At 45.1% G+C, this 16,865-nt stretch overlaps 1 protein-coding gene across 1 annotated transcript in view; it reads left to right on the top strand.

Annotated features, from left to right (window-relative positions):
• KBTBD12 (kelch repeat and BTB domain containing 12) overlaps nucleotides 1–3,122 on the top strand; it is a 106,089-nt gene extending 102,967 nt beyond the window's left edge. Inside the window, exon 6 of the mRNA XM_075321511.1 lies at nucleotides 731–3,122. Coding sequence (XP_075177626.1) covers nucleotides 731–900 — 170 coding nt within the window. The 3' untranslated portion in view covers nucleotides 901–3,122. The remainder of the gene's footprint in view (nucleotides 1–730) is intronic.
• Nucleotides 3,123–16,865: the final 13,743 nt, after the last annotated feature.

The following is a 16,865-nucleotide window of genomic DNA, read 5'->3' as shown; positions in this document are numbered from 1 at the left end:
TGAGAACACTCTTATTAATATTAATGGATTTAAACCTTCCTTAATAATAATCTCCTCCTGATAAAACAGTGATTTTATCAAAACAACACTAAGCAGGTCAGTAAGTGACACATCGCTGGAATCAGGGACTCTGCCCCTACAATATGCTACTCTCAGATTAGGTGGCAAAAATCTGGTGACAGATTCCCGCCTTATTGATTTTGAAAATACTTTTCTTAGTATTAATGGACTTAAACCTCCCTTAATGATAATCTCCTGCTGATAAAACAATGATTTTATCAAAAGCTACACTAATCAGCCCAGTAAGTGACACAGCACTGAAATCAGGATCTCTATCAGGATCTCTGTCCCTACATTATGCTGCTCTCAGATTAGGTGGCAAAAACCTGGTTACAGATTCCATTTAAGACCCCCCCCCCCTTCCCATTGATTTTGAGAATACTCTTATTAGCATCAATGGATTTAAAGATCTCTTAAGGCACAGACCAAAAAAGTGTGGTCCTAACTGTATACCCCATTGATTAGGTAAGCTCCCAATCTACTGCTTTCTGTTGCTGGATACCTGCATACGTCTGTAGAGAAAGTGCACAGGGGCCTGGAGATGATTGACAGCATTGCAGAAATGTCTCCAGGAAGGAGGGTCTCACAATATTTACTGTCAGAAACCAGAAACTTTATATTTGTAATGTCAAATATTCATGTCCCCCTCCCCCCATTTTTTATATTACAGATCGACATGAGGTCATCACAAAGGAAATTCTGGAGCTTAACCCATGGGAGAACCAGTGGAACACAGTGTGCACCCACGCCCCCATGCACGATTCCTACGATATCTGCCTGGTTGCAAGACTGAACCCCCGAGACCTAATCCCACCTCCGCGGGACTTACTAGGGAGGTGACCAGTCATACAAAGATCCATTATCTCCGGACAATTGCTTTTCTTAGGGTTTTGGTGACACTGTCACGATCATCTCCCTGCATGTTGTGACCAGTGACAGTCTTCGTACTGGAGCCTCTCATCTGGCTCTCTTCATTTAAATGGGTTTCATGTCTCTTGGCACTGAAGTGGTTAAGTGCCAGTTTTGCTATTGCAGCTTTTCCAAAGCAGTTCCTTGCTGAGTGATTAGCTGCACTTACTAAGTAGTCATGCCCTTCAGCTTTAAATAGTGGTGTATCCCAGCATTCACTGCTGAAGATACAAAGTTATTTGTGTCCTGGCCGCCTTTGAGGAAGGTTCTGCTGACAAGTTTCTGTGCTCAGGCTTTATCATTTTGATTGTTATTTTTCCCCCTGTTTGTCTTTACTTCCCTGCTGTGTTGCTAGTGCAGCGGTGAGGTCTAGTGAACCCCACCTGCCCCTCACTAGTCAGGGTTGATACAGGGTTTTTCGAGGATCCCAGATTCCTGCTCGGCGACAGTTGTGGAGAATGTATTAATATTCAGAAGCATTCAGTCACTGCTACTCACCCTGATGAGGTATAGGTGGCTACTTCCTCTCAGGCTGCAGAGAAGCAGATAGCTACTTTCTCACTGATAAAGAGCAGATAGCTACTGCCTCACTACCTGATGAGGAGTAGATAGTTAATTCCTGTCTCACTGATGAATAGCAGATAGCTACTTCCTCTACCTGAAGAGCAGTGGATAACTACTTCCTGTATCTCTGATGAGGAGAAGATAGCTACTTCCTGTCTCTCTGATGAGGAGCAGATAGCTACTTCCTGTCTCTCTGATGAGGAGCAGATAGCTACTTCCTGTCTCTCTAATGAGGAGCAGATAGCTACTTCATTTGTGTCCTGGCTGCCTTTGAGGAAGGTTCTGCAAGTCTTGTTCCTGTGCTCAGGCAATATCCTTTTGGTTGTTATTTTGCCCCGTTTGTCTTTTCTTCCCTGGTGTGTTGTTAGTGCAGCGGTGAGGTCTAGTGAACCCCACCTGCCCCTCACTAGTCAGGGTTACTACAGGGTCTTCCGAGGGTCCCAGTTTCCTGCTTGGCGACAGTTGTGGAGACTGTATAAAGACTGGTGAGGAGAGGAGGGACAGCTGCAGGTGAGGTTAGGAGGTGCCCACCAACCCCTCTTACTAGTTCCAGGGCCTCCCATTGTTTTTGTGTCCCCGGTGTCCCCCTTTTCTAGTGTTTTTTGTTGTGCTTCAGACGTACATAGGTCTGAATGTGCCATGCTTGCTACACCTGGCAAGCATTATATAAATTAGCAGAATCCTTAGTAATAGTGATTTTTCGATTACCGTATTTTTCGGATTATAAGACGTACTTTTACTCCCAAAAATTTTGGAGGAAAATGAGGGGTGCATCTTAAAATCCGAATATAGCTTTACCTGGGGGTCCTGTCTGTGCGGCGATCGGGCGGCCGGGTGCCTGTGGCTGCATGCGGGTGGCAGCCGGGTACCTGTGCGTGCGAGCAGCAGTCGGGTGCCCGTGCCTGCGTGCGGGCGGCAGCCGGGTGTCTGTGGGTGCCGGCTGCCTCTCTGTGCGGGTGGGCAGGCGGCTGTGCAGCAGGTTTCCCAGTCTGTCCACAGTCCCAGTTTCAAATGATGGCGCCGGGAGCAGGCGCGTGCGGAGATGGAGCTCTTGGATGAGAGCTCCATCTGCGCACGCGCCTCTCCGGGAGTCAGCGTGTGCGCAGATGGAGCCCTTGGATGAGACCTCCATCTGCGCATGCGCCGCTCCAGGCGCTATCATTTGAACCAGGACCGCGGACACTGGGACACTCACCGCAGCGGCCTGCTTCACTACTCACCCGCTGCTGCCGCCACCACGAACCCCGACGCGCCTGCCACCACGTACCCCGCCACGCCTGCCACCATGGACACCGCCGCGCCTGCCACAACGGACCCTGCCGCACCTTCCACCACGGATGCCGCCACCACTGACCCGCCGCTCCTGCAAGCACAACCTCTGCCTCCTGTGACCCGCTTCACCACCACTGCTGCCCTCTCAGGTAAGACAACACCGAAGTATAAGACGGACCTCATTTTTATTTTTTTTACCTTTTTTTTATGTCTAAATTTGGGGTGCGTCTTATAATCCGGTGCGTCTTAGAAAGCGAAAAATACGGTACTTGTGGGTGCAATGCAAAATATTTACCAATAAAATGTATTATACTGGTGGTCTTCTTATGTGACATTGGGGTCTTAGAGCCCCTTAGATGCCATTGTGCCCCTCTTGATTTGCTGCACCTGTGGCTGAGCTCCTGTGATGCATTCAGACACAGCCATCAGTATACAATCTTCCTTCTCTACCCCTGGGGGCACTGAAAATTGAGCAATCAATGAAGAAATGGAAATTGTTAATGTGGGATTTGTCACTGCAATCTGTGTGTTAAGCAATGGAATTTGCTCGTCAGGGGTTAACCGTCGGTCGTCCATCACTCATCGTGCATTCATTCATGGTTTGGCGCAGATGTGACAGTGAAGCGCTGGCCGCCTCCATCATGTGGTCATTGTGATTACAGCATTGTGTTCGGTCACTTAATGTAAAATAGAAACATCTGCTGGAATTTTCGAAGAATGCATCGCGGGATAATTCAGATGACAGGTTCCCGCACATCATCCAGATGTCAAACTCAGCTCATTAAAGGGAACCTGTCAGGACACTCGGTGCCTGATATAGCGCAGGAGCTGAGCAGAGTTTTATATGGTTTTGTTGGGAAAGATTAAAGGGCAGCTGTCAATCACTGCATAGGACCGCCCACTGGACTCCTACGTATAGAAAGTGGAGTTATTAAGACTCTTTCCCACAAATCTATATACCTTTCTGCTTAGTTTCCCCTGCTCTGTCTGATGCCCAGATATCAGACAAGCTCGTGTTGTATAGAATTCGAGGCTTAACTTTCATGGTCACATCCCGGGCCGCCTGCTTTACTGACTTGTACCAATCCCTCTCTCACTGTTTAGGAAAATATAGCTACTTCCTCTACTAATGTTCAGGCGCAAACAGTCACTGCCTCGCTCCCTGATGAGGAGCAGATAGCTAATTTCTGTCTCCCTGATGAATAGCAGATAGCTACTTCCTCTCTGTCATGAGAAGTGGATAACTGCTTCCTGTCATTCTGATGAGAAACAGATAGCTACTTCCTGTCTCTCTGATGAGGAGCAGATAGCTACTTCTTGTCTCTCTGATGAGGAGCAGATAGCTACTTCCTGCCTCTCTGATGAGGAGCAGATAGCTACTTCTTGTCTCCCTGATGAGAAGCAGCTACTTCCTGTCTCTGATGAGGAGCAGGTATCTACTTCCTGTCTTACTGATGAGGAGCAGGTAGCTACTTTTTGTCACCCTGATGAGGAGCAGATAGCTACTTCCTCTTCCCCTGATGAGCAAAAAGCTACTTCCTCATTTCCTGATGAGAAGCAGATAGCTACTTTCTGTCTCCCTGATGAGGAGCAGGTAGCTACTTCCTGTCTTACTGATGAGGAGCAGATAGCTACTTTTTGTCTCCCTGATGAGGAGCAGATAGCTACTTCCTGTCTCCCTGATGAGGAGCAGATAGTTACTTCCTCTTCCCCTGATGAGCAAAAAGCTACTTCCTCATTTCCTGATGAGAAGCAGATGGCTACTTTCTGTCTCTCTGATAGCTACTTCTTGTCTCTCTGGTGAGGAGCAGGTAGCTACTTCCTGTCTCCCTGATGAGGAGCAGATAGCGACTTTTTGTCTCCCTGATGAGGAGCAGATAGCTACTTTTTGTCTCCCTGATGAGGAGCAGATAGCTACTTCATGTCTCCCTGATGAGGAGCAGATAGCTACTTCCTCTTCCCCTGATGAGCAAAAAGCTACTTCCTCATTTCCTGATGAGAAGCAGATAGCTACTTTCTGTACCCTGATGAGGAGCAGATAGCTACTTCCTTTCTCTAATGATAAGCAGATAGCTACTTCCTGTCTCTCTGGTGAGGAACAGATAGCTACTCCCTCTCTTTCACTGATGAGGAGTGAATTGCTACTAACTCTCACCCTGATAAGGAGATTGCTACTTCCTCTTTCACTGTTTAGACGTAGCTAGCTACTTCTCTCATTGTTGAGGAGAAAATAAATAACTACCTCCTTTAACTGATGAATCATGGATTGCTACTTCTTGTCTTACTATTAACAACTTAATTTCACACTACAGAAGAGCAAATATCTTACTTTCTCACTTAAGGAACAGATAGCTACTTCCTTTCTTACTGTAGAAGAGCAGATAGCTACTTCCTCTCTTTCTGGTGAGTAAATTGCTACTTATTTTGTCCCTGTTGAGACACATTTAGCTACTTCTCTCATTGTTGAGAATAAAATTGATGCTTCATCTTGCTGATGAGGCATGGATTGCTATTTTCTGCCTTACCTTTGTGGAGCAGATAGCTACTTTCTCTTACAGCAGTGGATAGGATACTTACTTTCATATTGTTTAAGAGCAAATATCTGCTTCTCTCACAGTGGAGGAGAGAATAGCTACTTACTCTCTTCCTGATGAAGTGCAGATAATTACTTAGTCTTACCATTGAGGAGAAGTTAGCTACTTCCTCTCTCATTGTTGAGAAGCAGATAGATAGTTCCTGTCCTACTGATGAGGAGCAGTTAGCTACTTCCTCTCTCACTGCTGAGAAGCAGGTAGCTAGTTCCTATCCTACTGAGAGGAGCAGTTAGCTACTTTTGCTTTCAATTTTGAGAATGAGGTAGCTAGTTCCTATCCTACTGATGAGGAGCAGTTAGCTACTTCCGCTAATTAGCTAGCTAGTTCCTGTCCTACTGATGAGGAACAGTTAGCTACTTCCACTTTCACTGCTGAGAAACAGCTGGTTCCTGTCCTACTGATGAGGAGCAGTTAGCTACTTTTGCTTTCAATTTTGAGAATGAGGTTGCTAGTTCCTGTCCTACTGATGAGGAGCAGTTAGCTACTTCCGCTAAGTAGGTAGCTAGTTCCTGTCCTACTGATGAGGAGCAGTTAGCTACTTCCTCTTTCACTGCTGAGAAGCAGATAGCTGGTTCCTGTCCTACTGATGAGGAGCAGTTAGCTACTTTTGCTTTCAATTTTGAGAATGAGGTAGCTAGTTCCTGTCCTACTGATAAGGAGCAGTTAGTTACTTCCGCTAAGTAGGTAAATAGTTCCTGTCCTACTGATGAGGAGCAGTTAGCTACTTCCTCTTTCACTGCTGAGAAGCAGATAGCTGGTTCCTGTCCTACTGATGAGGAGCAGTTAGCTACTTTTGCTTTCAATTTTGAGAATGAGGTAGCTAGTTCCTGTCCTACTGATGAAGAGCAGTTAGCTACTTCCGCTAAGTAGGTAGCTAGTTCCTGTCCTACTGATGAGGAGCAGTTAGCTACTTCCTCTTTCACTGCTGAGAAGCAGATAGCTGGTTCCTGTCCTACTGATGAGGACCAGTTAGCTACTTTTGCTTTCAATTTTGAGAATGAGGTAGCTAGTTCCTGTCCTACTGATAAGGAGCAGTTAGTTACTTCCGCTAAGTAGGTAAATAGTTCCTGTCCTACTGATGAGGAGCAGTTAGCTACTTCCACTTTCAATTTTGAGAATCAGGAAGCTAGTTTCTGTCCTACTGATGAGGAGCAGTTAGCTACTTCCACTCTCATTTTTGAAACGCAGATAGCTAGTTATTGTCTTACTGTTGAGGAGCAGATAATTGCTTTCTGTTTAATCCTTTTACTTATTAAACAATATTTTCCACCATTCCTTGTTTTTTAACTTCTTACTAAAAAGAAACTTTGTTACCTTTCAGACCATTAAGATGACAGCTTTGCTCTGTTTGACATGTTTCACAAAGAAATCACTAATACTAGAATGTTTTACATGGGACAAAGATGGATCCAATCAAGCATGTCTCTACGCATTAAAAGGAAGTATTGAGACTGCCTACCAGGAAGAACTAAGAGAGTCTGTTGACTTCAATGGGAACCTTGCTGCCTACAAGCATAGTCCCCTACATCATCAAACATGGCTGTGGGTATGCTAAAAGCAGAGCACAGATGGAGCATTATGTGTTGTAGTCTGGATTCCAACCTACCTGCAGCAAACAGATAATTCAAAGATTTCCCATTGTATCACATGTAGGCAAAATATAGGACACATACAAGATAACCCAATTCTGCTCCATCAGTGTTTTCTGACATTTCTGAGAATGCTGATCTATGTAGGTAACATTACAGGAGTGATTTCCCTTTAAGTGGCCTGTGAAATAATGACAGCCCGCAGATCTTCTTGGCGGGGAGCGCGCTAGAGCAGCGTTTTGCCAGTTGATTCTTGAGAACTCTCCATACGCTGATGCTATGTAATTAGGAGAGGAGAATATAGGTTCTGTTGTTTCACATAAACAGTGAGACAGATGCAGGCTGGTGGGAGACTGCGGCGATGATGGCCGATCTTCTAACGTGACGCCATTATTACCGGCAAGAAAATAAATCTAATGACAATTCGGCTGGTCGTGTCTAGAAGAAGTTAGCAAGAATGTAAAAAAATCTGCAAAGATCAAGGTGACAAATATAAGCTTGGATCTGATGCCCCTTCTACCAGAAATAGCGCCAACCCTGTCCGCAGGTTGTGTACGGTACTGCAGCTCAGCTCCTTCTAATCAATGGACATTTAATCAGGATCAGCTGCAATGCTACACTCAACCTAAAGACAGGGGTGGCGCTGTTTTTGGAAGAAAGCAGACATGATTTTCTAACTGTGCAGCGTCCGTGAGGCGTCAGGTCTGATATATTGAAGTTCCTTAATTTTTCTTCTGTCATTGAGATAAATAGAGGCGCATCAGGATACACAGACCCTGGAACAGCACTTACTGGACAGAAGGATGGATATTTCATACAGCAAAAATCAAGAGCTGGATAAATCCATATACAGAGAGCTCCCCCTAGTGGCAGCTGAAGACAGATAGATAGATAGATAGATAGAGGGATAGATAGATAGATAGATTGATGGATAGATGATAGATACAGTGCCTACAAGTAGTATTCAGCCCCCTGCAGATTTAGCAGGTTTACACATTCGGAATTAACTTGGCATTGTGACATTTGGACTGTAGATCAGCCTGGAAGTGTGAAATGCAGCAAAAAAGAATGTTATTTCTTTTTTTATTTTTTATTTTTTTTTAAATTGTGAAAAGTTTATTCAGAAGGTCATTTATTATTCAACCCCTCAAACCACCAGAATTCTGTTTGGTTCCCCTAAAGTATTAAGAAGTATTTCAGGCACAAAGAACAATGAGCTTCACATGTTTGGATTAATTATCTCTTTTTCCAGCCTTTTCTGACTAATTAAGACCCTCCCCAAACTTGTGAACAGCACTCATACTTGGTCAACATGGGAAAGACAAAGGAGCATTCCAAGGCCATCAGAGACAAGATCGTGGAGGGTTACAAGGCTGGCAAGGGGTACAAAACCCTTTCCAAGGAGTTGGGCCTACCTGTCTCCACTGTTGGGAGCATCATCCGGAAGTGGAAGGCTTATGGAACTACTGTTAGCCTTCCACGGCCTGGACAGCCTTTGAAAGTTTCCACCCGTGCCGAGGCCAGGCTTGTCCGAAGAGTCAAGGCTAACCGAAGGACAACAAGGAAGGAGCTCCGGGAAGATCTCATGGCAGTGGGGACATTGGTTTCAGTCAATACCATAAGTAACGTACTCCACCGCAATGGTCTACGTTCCAGACGAGCCCCTAAGGTACCTTTACTTTCAAAGCGTCATGTCAAGGCTCGTCTACAGTTTGCTCATGATCACTTGGAGGACTCTGAGACAGACTGGTTCAAGGTTCTCTGGTCTGATGAGACCAAGGTCGAGATCTTTGGTGCCAACCACACACGTGACGTTTGGAGACTGGATGGCACTGCATACGACCCCAAGAATACCATCCCTACAGTCAAGCATGGTGGTGGCAGCATCATGCTGTGGGGCTGTTTTTCAGCCAAGGGGCCTGGCCATCTGGTCCGCATCCATGGGAAGATGGATAGCACGGCCTACCTGGAGATTTTGGCTAAGTACCTCCGCTCCTCCATCAAGGATCTTAAGATGGGTCGTCATTTCATCTTCCAACAAGACAACGACCCAAAGCACACAGCCAAGAAAACCAAGGCCTGGTTCAAGAGGGAAAAAATCAAGGTCTTGCAGTGGCCAAGTCAGTCTCCTGACCTTAACCCAATTGAAAACTTGTGGAAGGAGCTCAAGATTAAAGTCCACATGAGACACCCAAAGAACCTAGATAACTTGGAGAAGATCTGCATGGAGGAGTGGACCAAGATAACTCCAGAGACCTGTGCCGGCCTGATCAGGTCTTATAAAAGACGATTATTAACTGTAATTGCAAACAAGGGTTATTCCACAAAATATTAAATCTAGGGGTTGAATAATAATTGACCCACACTTTTATGTTGAAAATTTATTAAAATTTAACTGAGCAACATAACTTGTTGGTTTGTAAGATTTATGCATCTGTTAATAAATCCTGCTCTTGTTTGAAGTTTGCAGGCTCTAACTTATTTGCATCTTATCAAACCTGCTAAATCTGCAGGGGGTTGAATACTACTTGTAGGCACTGTAGATAGATAGATAGAGGGATAGATAGATAGATGGACGGATAGATGATAGATAGATGGATGGATAGATAAGTGGATGGATGGATAATGGGTGGATGGATAGATGGATGGATAATGGATGGGTGGATGGATAGATGGATGGATAGATGATAGATAAATTGATACTGTTTCCCTGGAAATAAGACCTACCCCGAAAAAAGCCCTAGTAGGATTTTGGGGACTTGTTTTTGAGCATAATTAAAATATAAGCCCTACTCCAAAAAGAAGCCCTGGAAGTGTCCAAGCAGCTAAATAAAAGTTAAAGAACACAGCAGGACTCTTCATCTAAGAAAGCAGACATCTCCAAAATAAAGCAGACACCCCCAAAAGAAAGCAGGCACATCCCAACCATCCCCCCAAAAAAATAGCACCTGACCCCAAACAGTTGGCAGGTGCAGATGGTGGATGGGCTCTCACACAGAGATCTGTGTCGTTGTCAGGTCCCTGCAGCTCTCTCACACACAGACCGGGTACTAGTATCACTCTGCGTGAGTGGTACTGCTTCCAGTCACCAGGGGGAGCCAACCGCTGTAGAACACAGGGGAACCTGACAGCGACGCAGATTTTTATGTGAGAGCCCATTCACTTGCCAACTCTAATTGTTTGGGGTCTGGGAAGTGCGACTCTTTTAGGGGGTGTCTGCTTTCTTTTGGGGGGTAAATCTAGCAGTAGATAGAGAATATTACATTTAAGCAGGTAATTTAACCCTTTGTAAATATGGTCTGTACCCACCACTATAGGACTGGACCATGAGAATAGCGGATCAGATAAGAAAATATGCATCTGAGCCAGTAATAGGAGTAACACAAAATGTTGATGTTCCAGAATGTGATGACAGGATGAAATCGGAATAAATCTTGATTTTTTTTGTTCAAGAATAAATGTGGATTGTTCTTCATGGGAAAATATAAGACCTCCCCTGAAAATAAGCCAAGAGCAAAAAATAATATAAGACCCTGTCTTATTTTCGAGGAAACACTGTAGATATTTTATACAGCGAGTTTCGTGGGAGCTGCATAAATCCATGTACACAGAGCTCCCCCTAGTGGTGGCTGCAGGGTTTAATCATTAATCTGTGTCTGTGTGAAACAAGGATTCGGAGATTTATATCCTAGAAATAAAAACCCTAAAAAATAAAGTCCTGAAGTATACAGCTATTTAAATAAAATAAGTGATATGTGTAAGTTAACCCTTTATTTCACCACAAATAATATCAACTCTCTAACCCACCAGTGATATTATAGTTAACCCATTCACAACCCATAAAAATATTACTGGTAAAAAAAACACAGCTAATCTTGCACTCGCTATACGTAGTCTCATTATCGCCTGATCAGTTCATGGCAGGAAAAGATATTTTGAGTTTACACAAAATTCACCAAAAGTTTTCTGAAATCCTGATCAGTGAATACAATGTGAGGCTTTGCTGCCACCTAGTGGCTGTAAGGTGTCTCTGCAATAGTCCATGTTCATTTCTTTCCTCCATTCAGTATTTATTAGAACATTAAATATAGGACAATTGATCCAATATCAGGGGGATGAAAACATATTAGTGTGGCAAACTCAGCTCTGCTGTATCTGACTTGACTCTGCTGCAACACTGGTCCAGTCCTGCCATTGAAGCTCGGCTACATTGGTTCCTCCCTGCGGTGACTCCTCTGCTTCCCTGTGGGCTACAACTCACGCCTGTTGCCATCTTCTCAGCAGATCCTGTGATTCCTGTTTGCTCCCGTTGTTCTGTGTGCCCTGCAGGACTGTGGATTGTATATACCTATGTGACAAGTTGTTATGCGGCAGCTGATGTTTTTGAGGCTCGATATACAGTTGCATGCAAAAGTTTTGGCACCCCTGGCCAAAATTGCTGTTATTGTGAACAGTTAAGCAAATTGAAGATGAAATGATCGCTAAAAGGCATAAAGTTAGAGATGACATATTTCCTTTGAAAATGGGCCAATGCAAAAGTTTGAGTACCCTTTATGGCTAGTACGTACTAGCACCCCCTTTGGCAAGTATTACAGCTTGTAAATGCTTTTTGTAGCAGCCAAGAGTCTTTCAATTCTTGTATGAGGGATTTTCATGCATTCTTCCTTGGAGGCTTCTTCCAGTTCTGTGAGATTCCTGGCTTGTCTGCCAATTCTATGGGATTCCTGGCTCGTCTTGCATACTCTACTCTTCCTTGGAGACATCTTCCAGTTCTGTGAGATTCCTGGCTCTTCTTCCAGTTCTGTAAGATTCCTTGCTAGTCTTGCATGTATTGCTCTTCCTTGGAGACGTCTTCTAGTTCTGTGAGATTCCTGGCACGTCTTCCAGTTTTGTTAGATTCCTGACTCGTCTTGCATACATTGCTTTTCCTTGGACAACTCTTCTAGTTCTATGAGATTATTGGCTTGCCTTCCAGTTCTGTGAGATTCTCAGCTCGTCCTCCAGTTCTGTGAGATTCTTGGCTCGTCTTCCAGTTTTGTGAGATTCCTGGCTCATCTTGCATGCATTGCTTTTCCTTGGAGAAGTCTTCTAGTTCTATGAGATTATTGGCTTGCCTTCCAGTTCTGTGAGATTCTCAGCTCGTCTTCCAGTTCTGTGCGATTCTCAGCTCGTCTTCCAGTTCTGAGATTCCTGGCTCGTCTTCTAGTTCTGTAAGATTCTTGGCTCGTCTTCCAGTTCTGTGAGATTCCTGGCTCGTCTTCTAGTTCTGTGAGATTCTTGGCTTGCCTTCAAGTTCTGTGAGATTCCTGGCTCGTCTTGCATGCACGGCTTTTTTGAGGTCTAGCCACAGATTTTCAACGATGTTCAGATCAAGGGATTGTGAGGGCCATTGTAAAACCTTCAGCTTGCGCTTTTTGAGGTCGTCTATTGTGGATTTTGACATGTGTTTAGGATCATTATCCATTTGTAGAAGCCAGCCTCCTGTCACGTCTCAATCGAAGTCGACTTCTGCTTCAATCACCAGACGACGCGTCACCACTGTGGGTTGAGCTGGGGACGAGGGAGCAGTCAGTGGCTCTGCTGGGCGCAGGCTCCGCTCATCTATTAGGCTGGGTTTCACTAGGACCTGCAGTACCACTAGTTGCCTGTGGTGGTGTGTGCCTTCCGGCTTGAGTAGCTACCTTTTAGCTGGGACCAAGGGGAAGACACCACACCCCTCGTATGCTTTTTCCCTTCTGCTGGCAGCTGCCAGATATAGTCCTGTAATTTCGTTCTAGACTCTGGTTCCTTGCTGTTTATTTGTATTCCCGTATATTGACCTTAGCTTGACCACCTGACCACTCTTCTGCCTGCCATTCCTGTACTTCACTGCTAGCCCCGGTTTTGACCCTTAGCGTGTTTGCCCGACCACTGTTCTGTCTGCCGTTTTTGTACTTCGCTGCTAGTTCCGGTTTTGACCCTTAGCCTGATATCTGACCACTCTCCCACCTGACGATTTTTGTCCCTGTTCTACCTTCTGGATTTGACCCTGCATGGTTACTGCTCTTCTCAGAATCGCAGTCTTCTACGGGCAGGAATCACCTGGGCCCTGTTGTAATTCCAAATCCCTGTATAGGGGTTAAAGGGTTGCGGGGTCCAGGTTCCTGCTTTGTGGGCAGTTGCCTCTATTCACCTGTTTCACCGATCCTGAGTCCGTGACTCCAGGCAGGCGTCACACCTCCTTTCTTCTCTTTTCTCCTCTTTTCAATTTCTGCTTTTTTACAGATGGTGTAATGTTTGCATCAAGAATTTGTTGAAATTTCATTGAATCTATTCCTCCCTCTACCTGTGAAATGTTCCCCGTGCCATTGGCTGCAACACAACCCCAAAGCATGATTGATCCACCCCCATGCTTAATGATTGGCGATATGTTCTTTTCCTGAAATTCTGTGCCTTTTTTTCTCCACACATACCTTTTGATCATTGTGGCCAAAGAGTTCTATTTTAACCTCATCGGTCCACAGGACTTGTTTAGAAAATGCATTAGGCTTGTTTAGATATTCTTTTACAGACTTCTGATGCTGAATTTTATGGTGAGGACGCAGGAGAGGTTTTCTACTGATGACTCTTCCATGAAGGCCATTGTGCAGGTGTCTCTGAACAAGAGAATAATGCACCACAACTCCAGAGTCTGCTACATTTTCCTGAAGGTCTTTTACAGTCACACAGTGGTTCTGATTTGCCTCTCTAGCAATCCTGCGAGCGGCTCTCACAGAAATTTAGCATGGTCTTCCAGCCCTTATCTTGACCTCCACTGTTCCTGGTAACGGCCATTTCTTAATTACATTTTAAACTGAGGAAAGGGCAACTTGAAAACGCTTTGCTATTTTTTATAACCTTTTCCTGCATTTTGGGCCTTCCCCACTCTCATTTTCAGAGTGCTAGGCAGCTGCTGAGAAGAACCCATGGCTGCTGTTTTTTGGCACAAGCTTAGAGGAGGCTGGGATTTTATAAAGCTGTAAAATTTGCATCACCTGGCCCTTCCTAATGATGATAGTGAACAAGCCATAACCCTAATAGGGTAATGAAGGTATGAAACTGTTCACAATAATAGTGATTTTGACCAGGGGTATCAAAACGTTTGCATGCCATAGTATAGTATATAGACCCCCAAAGTTAGGTCAGTAGTCACCTTGGTAAAGCTCCACAGCAGTCTGCCGTGATCTTAGTGGATCTTGCACCACCTGTTGATTTTCTTGACTACTAAACTCTTGTTAACTGCAATTTGGTGGCGTTGAGTGCTGCCTATAGAGGCCATTGCAGCCACATCTAGGTGCAGCACTCCCTGCCGCAATATAGCACCGCACCCACAAACATCTGCAGCTTGGATGTCCATACAACAAATCATGCATTACCCACAATGTAATTCTCAGTGATATAATGAGACAGAAGTGATTAATACAGACAGCCACATCCACCATCATCCCCAAAGTCGTGCTCAGGAGAATTCCTCCAAATAGCTCTCAGTCATAATTAGTCTGGCGTTTCCACCGATTCCCCCCTGGCCCTCGCTTCTGTCTCCCTCCATCATTAACCACTGTTGAGGCGATTAATTATATGCTGTCATTCACCACAAAGAGCAATTATATTTCAGGGGAAAACTCCTCGAAAGCAGTACAGTACGGTGGATCTCCATGATCTAAGACAGAGGGCGACACACTTTATATGCCGAGAGTGTAACGCCAGGGACTAGGCAGTGACTGGATGGGGACTCATAATCTAGGTGTACCTCTGACCCTCAACCCAGAGGTACACTTCATGGTAGTGAGGTCTGGGCCCCCATCGAGTCCCTGTCTCTTATTCAGGCCCTGGTGTAACTCCCTCTACACCCACCACCGGAGGGACGAACCAGAACAGTAGCCACAACCCCACAGTGGACACCCACAAAAAGGGTTTGCAATCCAACTAAAGCACACCAGTACCAAACACACAATGGGAGACATAAACGGTACACAGGAGGTAAATAAAGAAAATGGAGAAAGTTACAAACGACCGGGTACCTTTTACACAAAATACAACAGACAGCAACTAAAACACAACCTTCACGCTCCTGGCCTGGCTCAGAATGAAGTCTGAATGACCGGCGCCCCCTGTTGGGAGCAGAAGGTATTTATCCAGGTTGGGAGTGGATACACCTGAATAGAGGTAATGAGCTTTAACCCCTAGTAATTTTTACTTTTGGCATACATTTAATGTGTATAGTCTCAGATGGTACAAAACAGACTCCGCAACTGAGCCTGTCCCTAATCTCCAAAAGGGACGACCATGACAGAGAGTACACTCTAAAATAAGGGAGAACTGCCAGACTATTGTAATACCTGCTGATAGCCACTAGGGGTCACTTGCTGTGTTCTCTATGTATTTATATTGCTCCCCTTGACCTCAGTGAGAGCCAGGGGCGTACACAGAAATTATGGGGCTCCATAGCAAGAGTCTGAATGCCCCCCCCCCCCCCCCCAATAAGAAAATACAATAAAATATTAACATAAAAAACAGCATACAAGTTACTGGGTTACTGGGGGGGGCATTCAAGTTACTATAGGCGTATATACACATTATGAATTAATCTTTATCCTACCCAGGCTATACATCTGCCAGTCCAGTAAGTGGACTATTACCGGGCTCGGCTCTGTCTGCAGAGGACCAGTCTAGGCAGTGCTGTGCTCCTGTTTTGTGGCTGCGTGCGATGCACCTGTCTGAGTCCCTGCCGGGTGCCGACGCTGTGCTGTGCCGTTACCAGTACAACCACCAATGGCTGCCGCCCGCCTCCAAGGCTCCTCTCTCTGGCTGTAAAGCTACATCAGCCAGGGGCACATACAAGTTGAGCCAGAGAGAGGAGCAACAGAGCAGGAGCAGCTTCTGGGACACTGCAGTGTACACGGCACTGACAGTCTGACACTCAGCCTGGTTGGCTGGAAAATTTTGGCCTGGGGGGCAATTACAAAGCAGTGGCCCCTGATAAGTAACCTATACTTATTGGCTCTGAATCATTAAAGAGCTGGTCCAAAACTAAATTTTACTTTACTTCTAAATCTCTGTTATACTCCAATCTTTTTTCTAATATAGGTTAATGAAAAATTCCCTCACTCCTCTGCTTTATTTATTTTTTTTACTACTTCATCGCTGATGACCCTTTGTTTTAAAATCCCCAATGCACCCTGGGATACTCATACGTCATTAAGGGGCAGAGATTGTGGTCAATCTGTGGCCTCTGCCTCTCGCTGAAACAAAGCATCATCAGTGACCTCCATTTCAGGGGCCGGGCTAATCCATGTTCTACTTTGCATACACCAACTGTCAATCCCAACAGATGCTCAGTAGAATCATGTCACTGCACTATTCTTCTCAGTGCACAATGACAGTGCACTACCTCACTGTCTCTGATCAGAAGTGTCGTCACTTGCGAGTGCAGCGCTGGTCTCTGCTTGCCCGTTCTATACTTACTATTGACATTGCGGTCTGCTGCCAGCTTGTCACTTCTAATCAGAGTCAGCAAGGGAGTGCGCTGACATTGTGCACTGAGAAGAATTCTGCACAGTTACAAGATTCCACTGAGCATCCATTGGAATTGACAGCCGGCATATACTCAATAGGGCTTGGATGAGCCCAGCCCCTGAAATTAATGTTTCTGATGACAATTCATTTCAGGGAGGGGGCAGAGGCTGCAGCAGTGACCGAAGCCTCTGCCCCCTGATGATGGCTCGTTTGAGCCTTTTAGCATGGACTGGGATTTTCAAACGAAGCGACATCAAAGAGGAAATATAAAAAATTTAGAGAAGTGAGGGAGGGATAGGGAATTTTTATTTACAGAACTGTATATCAGAAAAATAGTCCACTG

The sequence above is a fragment of the Anomaloglossus baeobatrachus genome, chromosome 8, assembly GCF_048569485.1.
Source record: "Anomaloglossus baeobatrachus isolate aAnoBae1 chromosome 8, aAnoBae1.hap1, whole genome shotgun sequence".
Taxonomy (NCBI): domain Eukaryota; kingdom Metazoa; phylum Chordata; class Amphibia; order Anura; family Aromobatidae; genus Anomaloglossus; species Anomaloglossus baeobatrachus.
The sequence above is the reverse complement of the archived record's forward strand: the minus strand, read 5'-3'. Positions and strand labels throughout refer to the sequence as shown.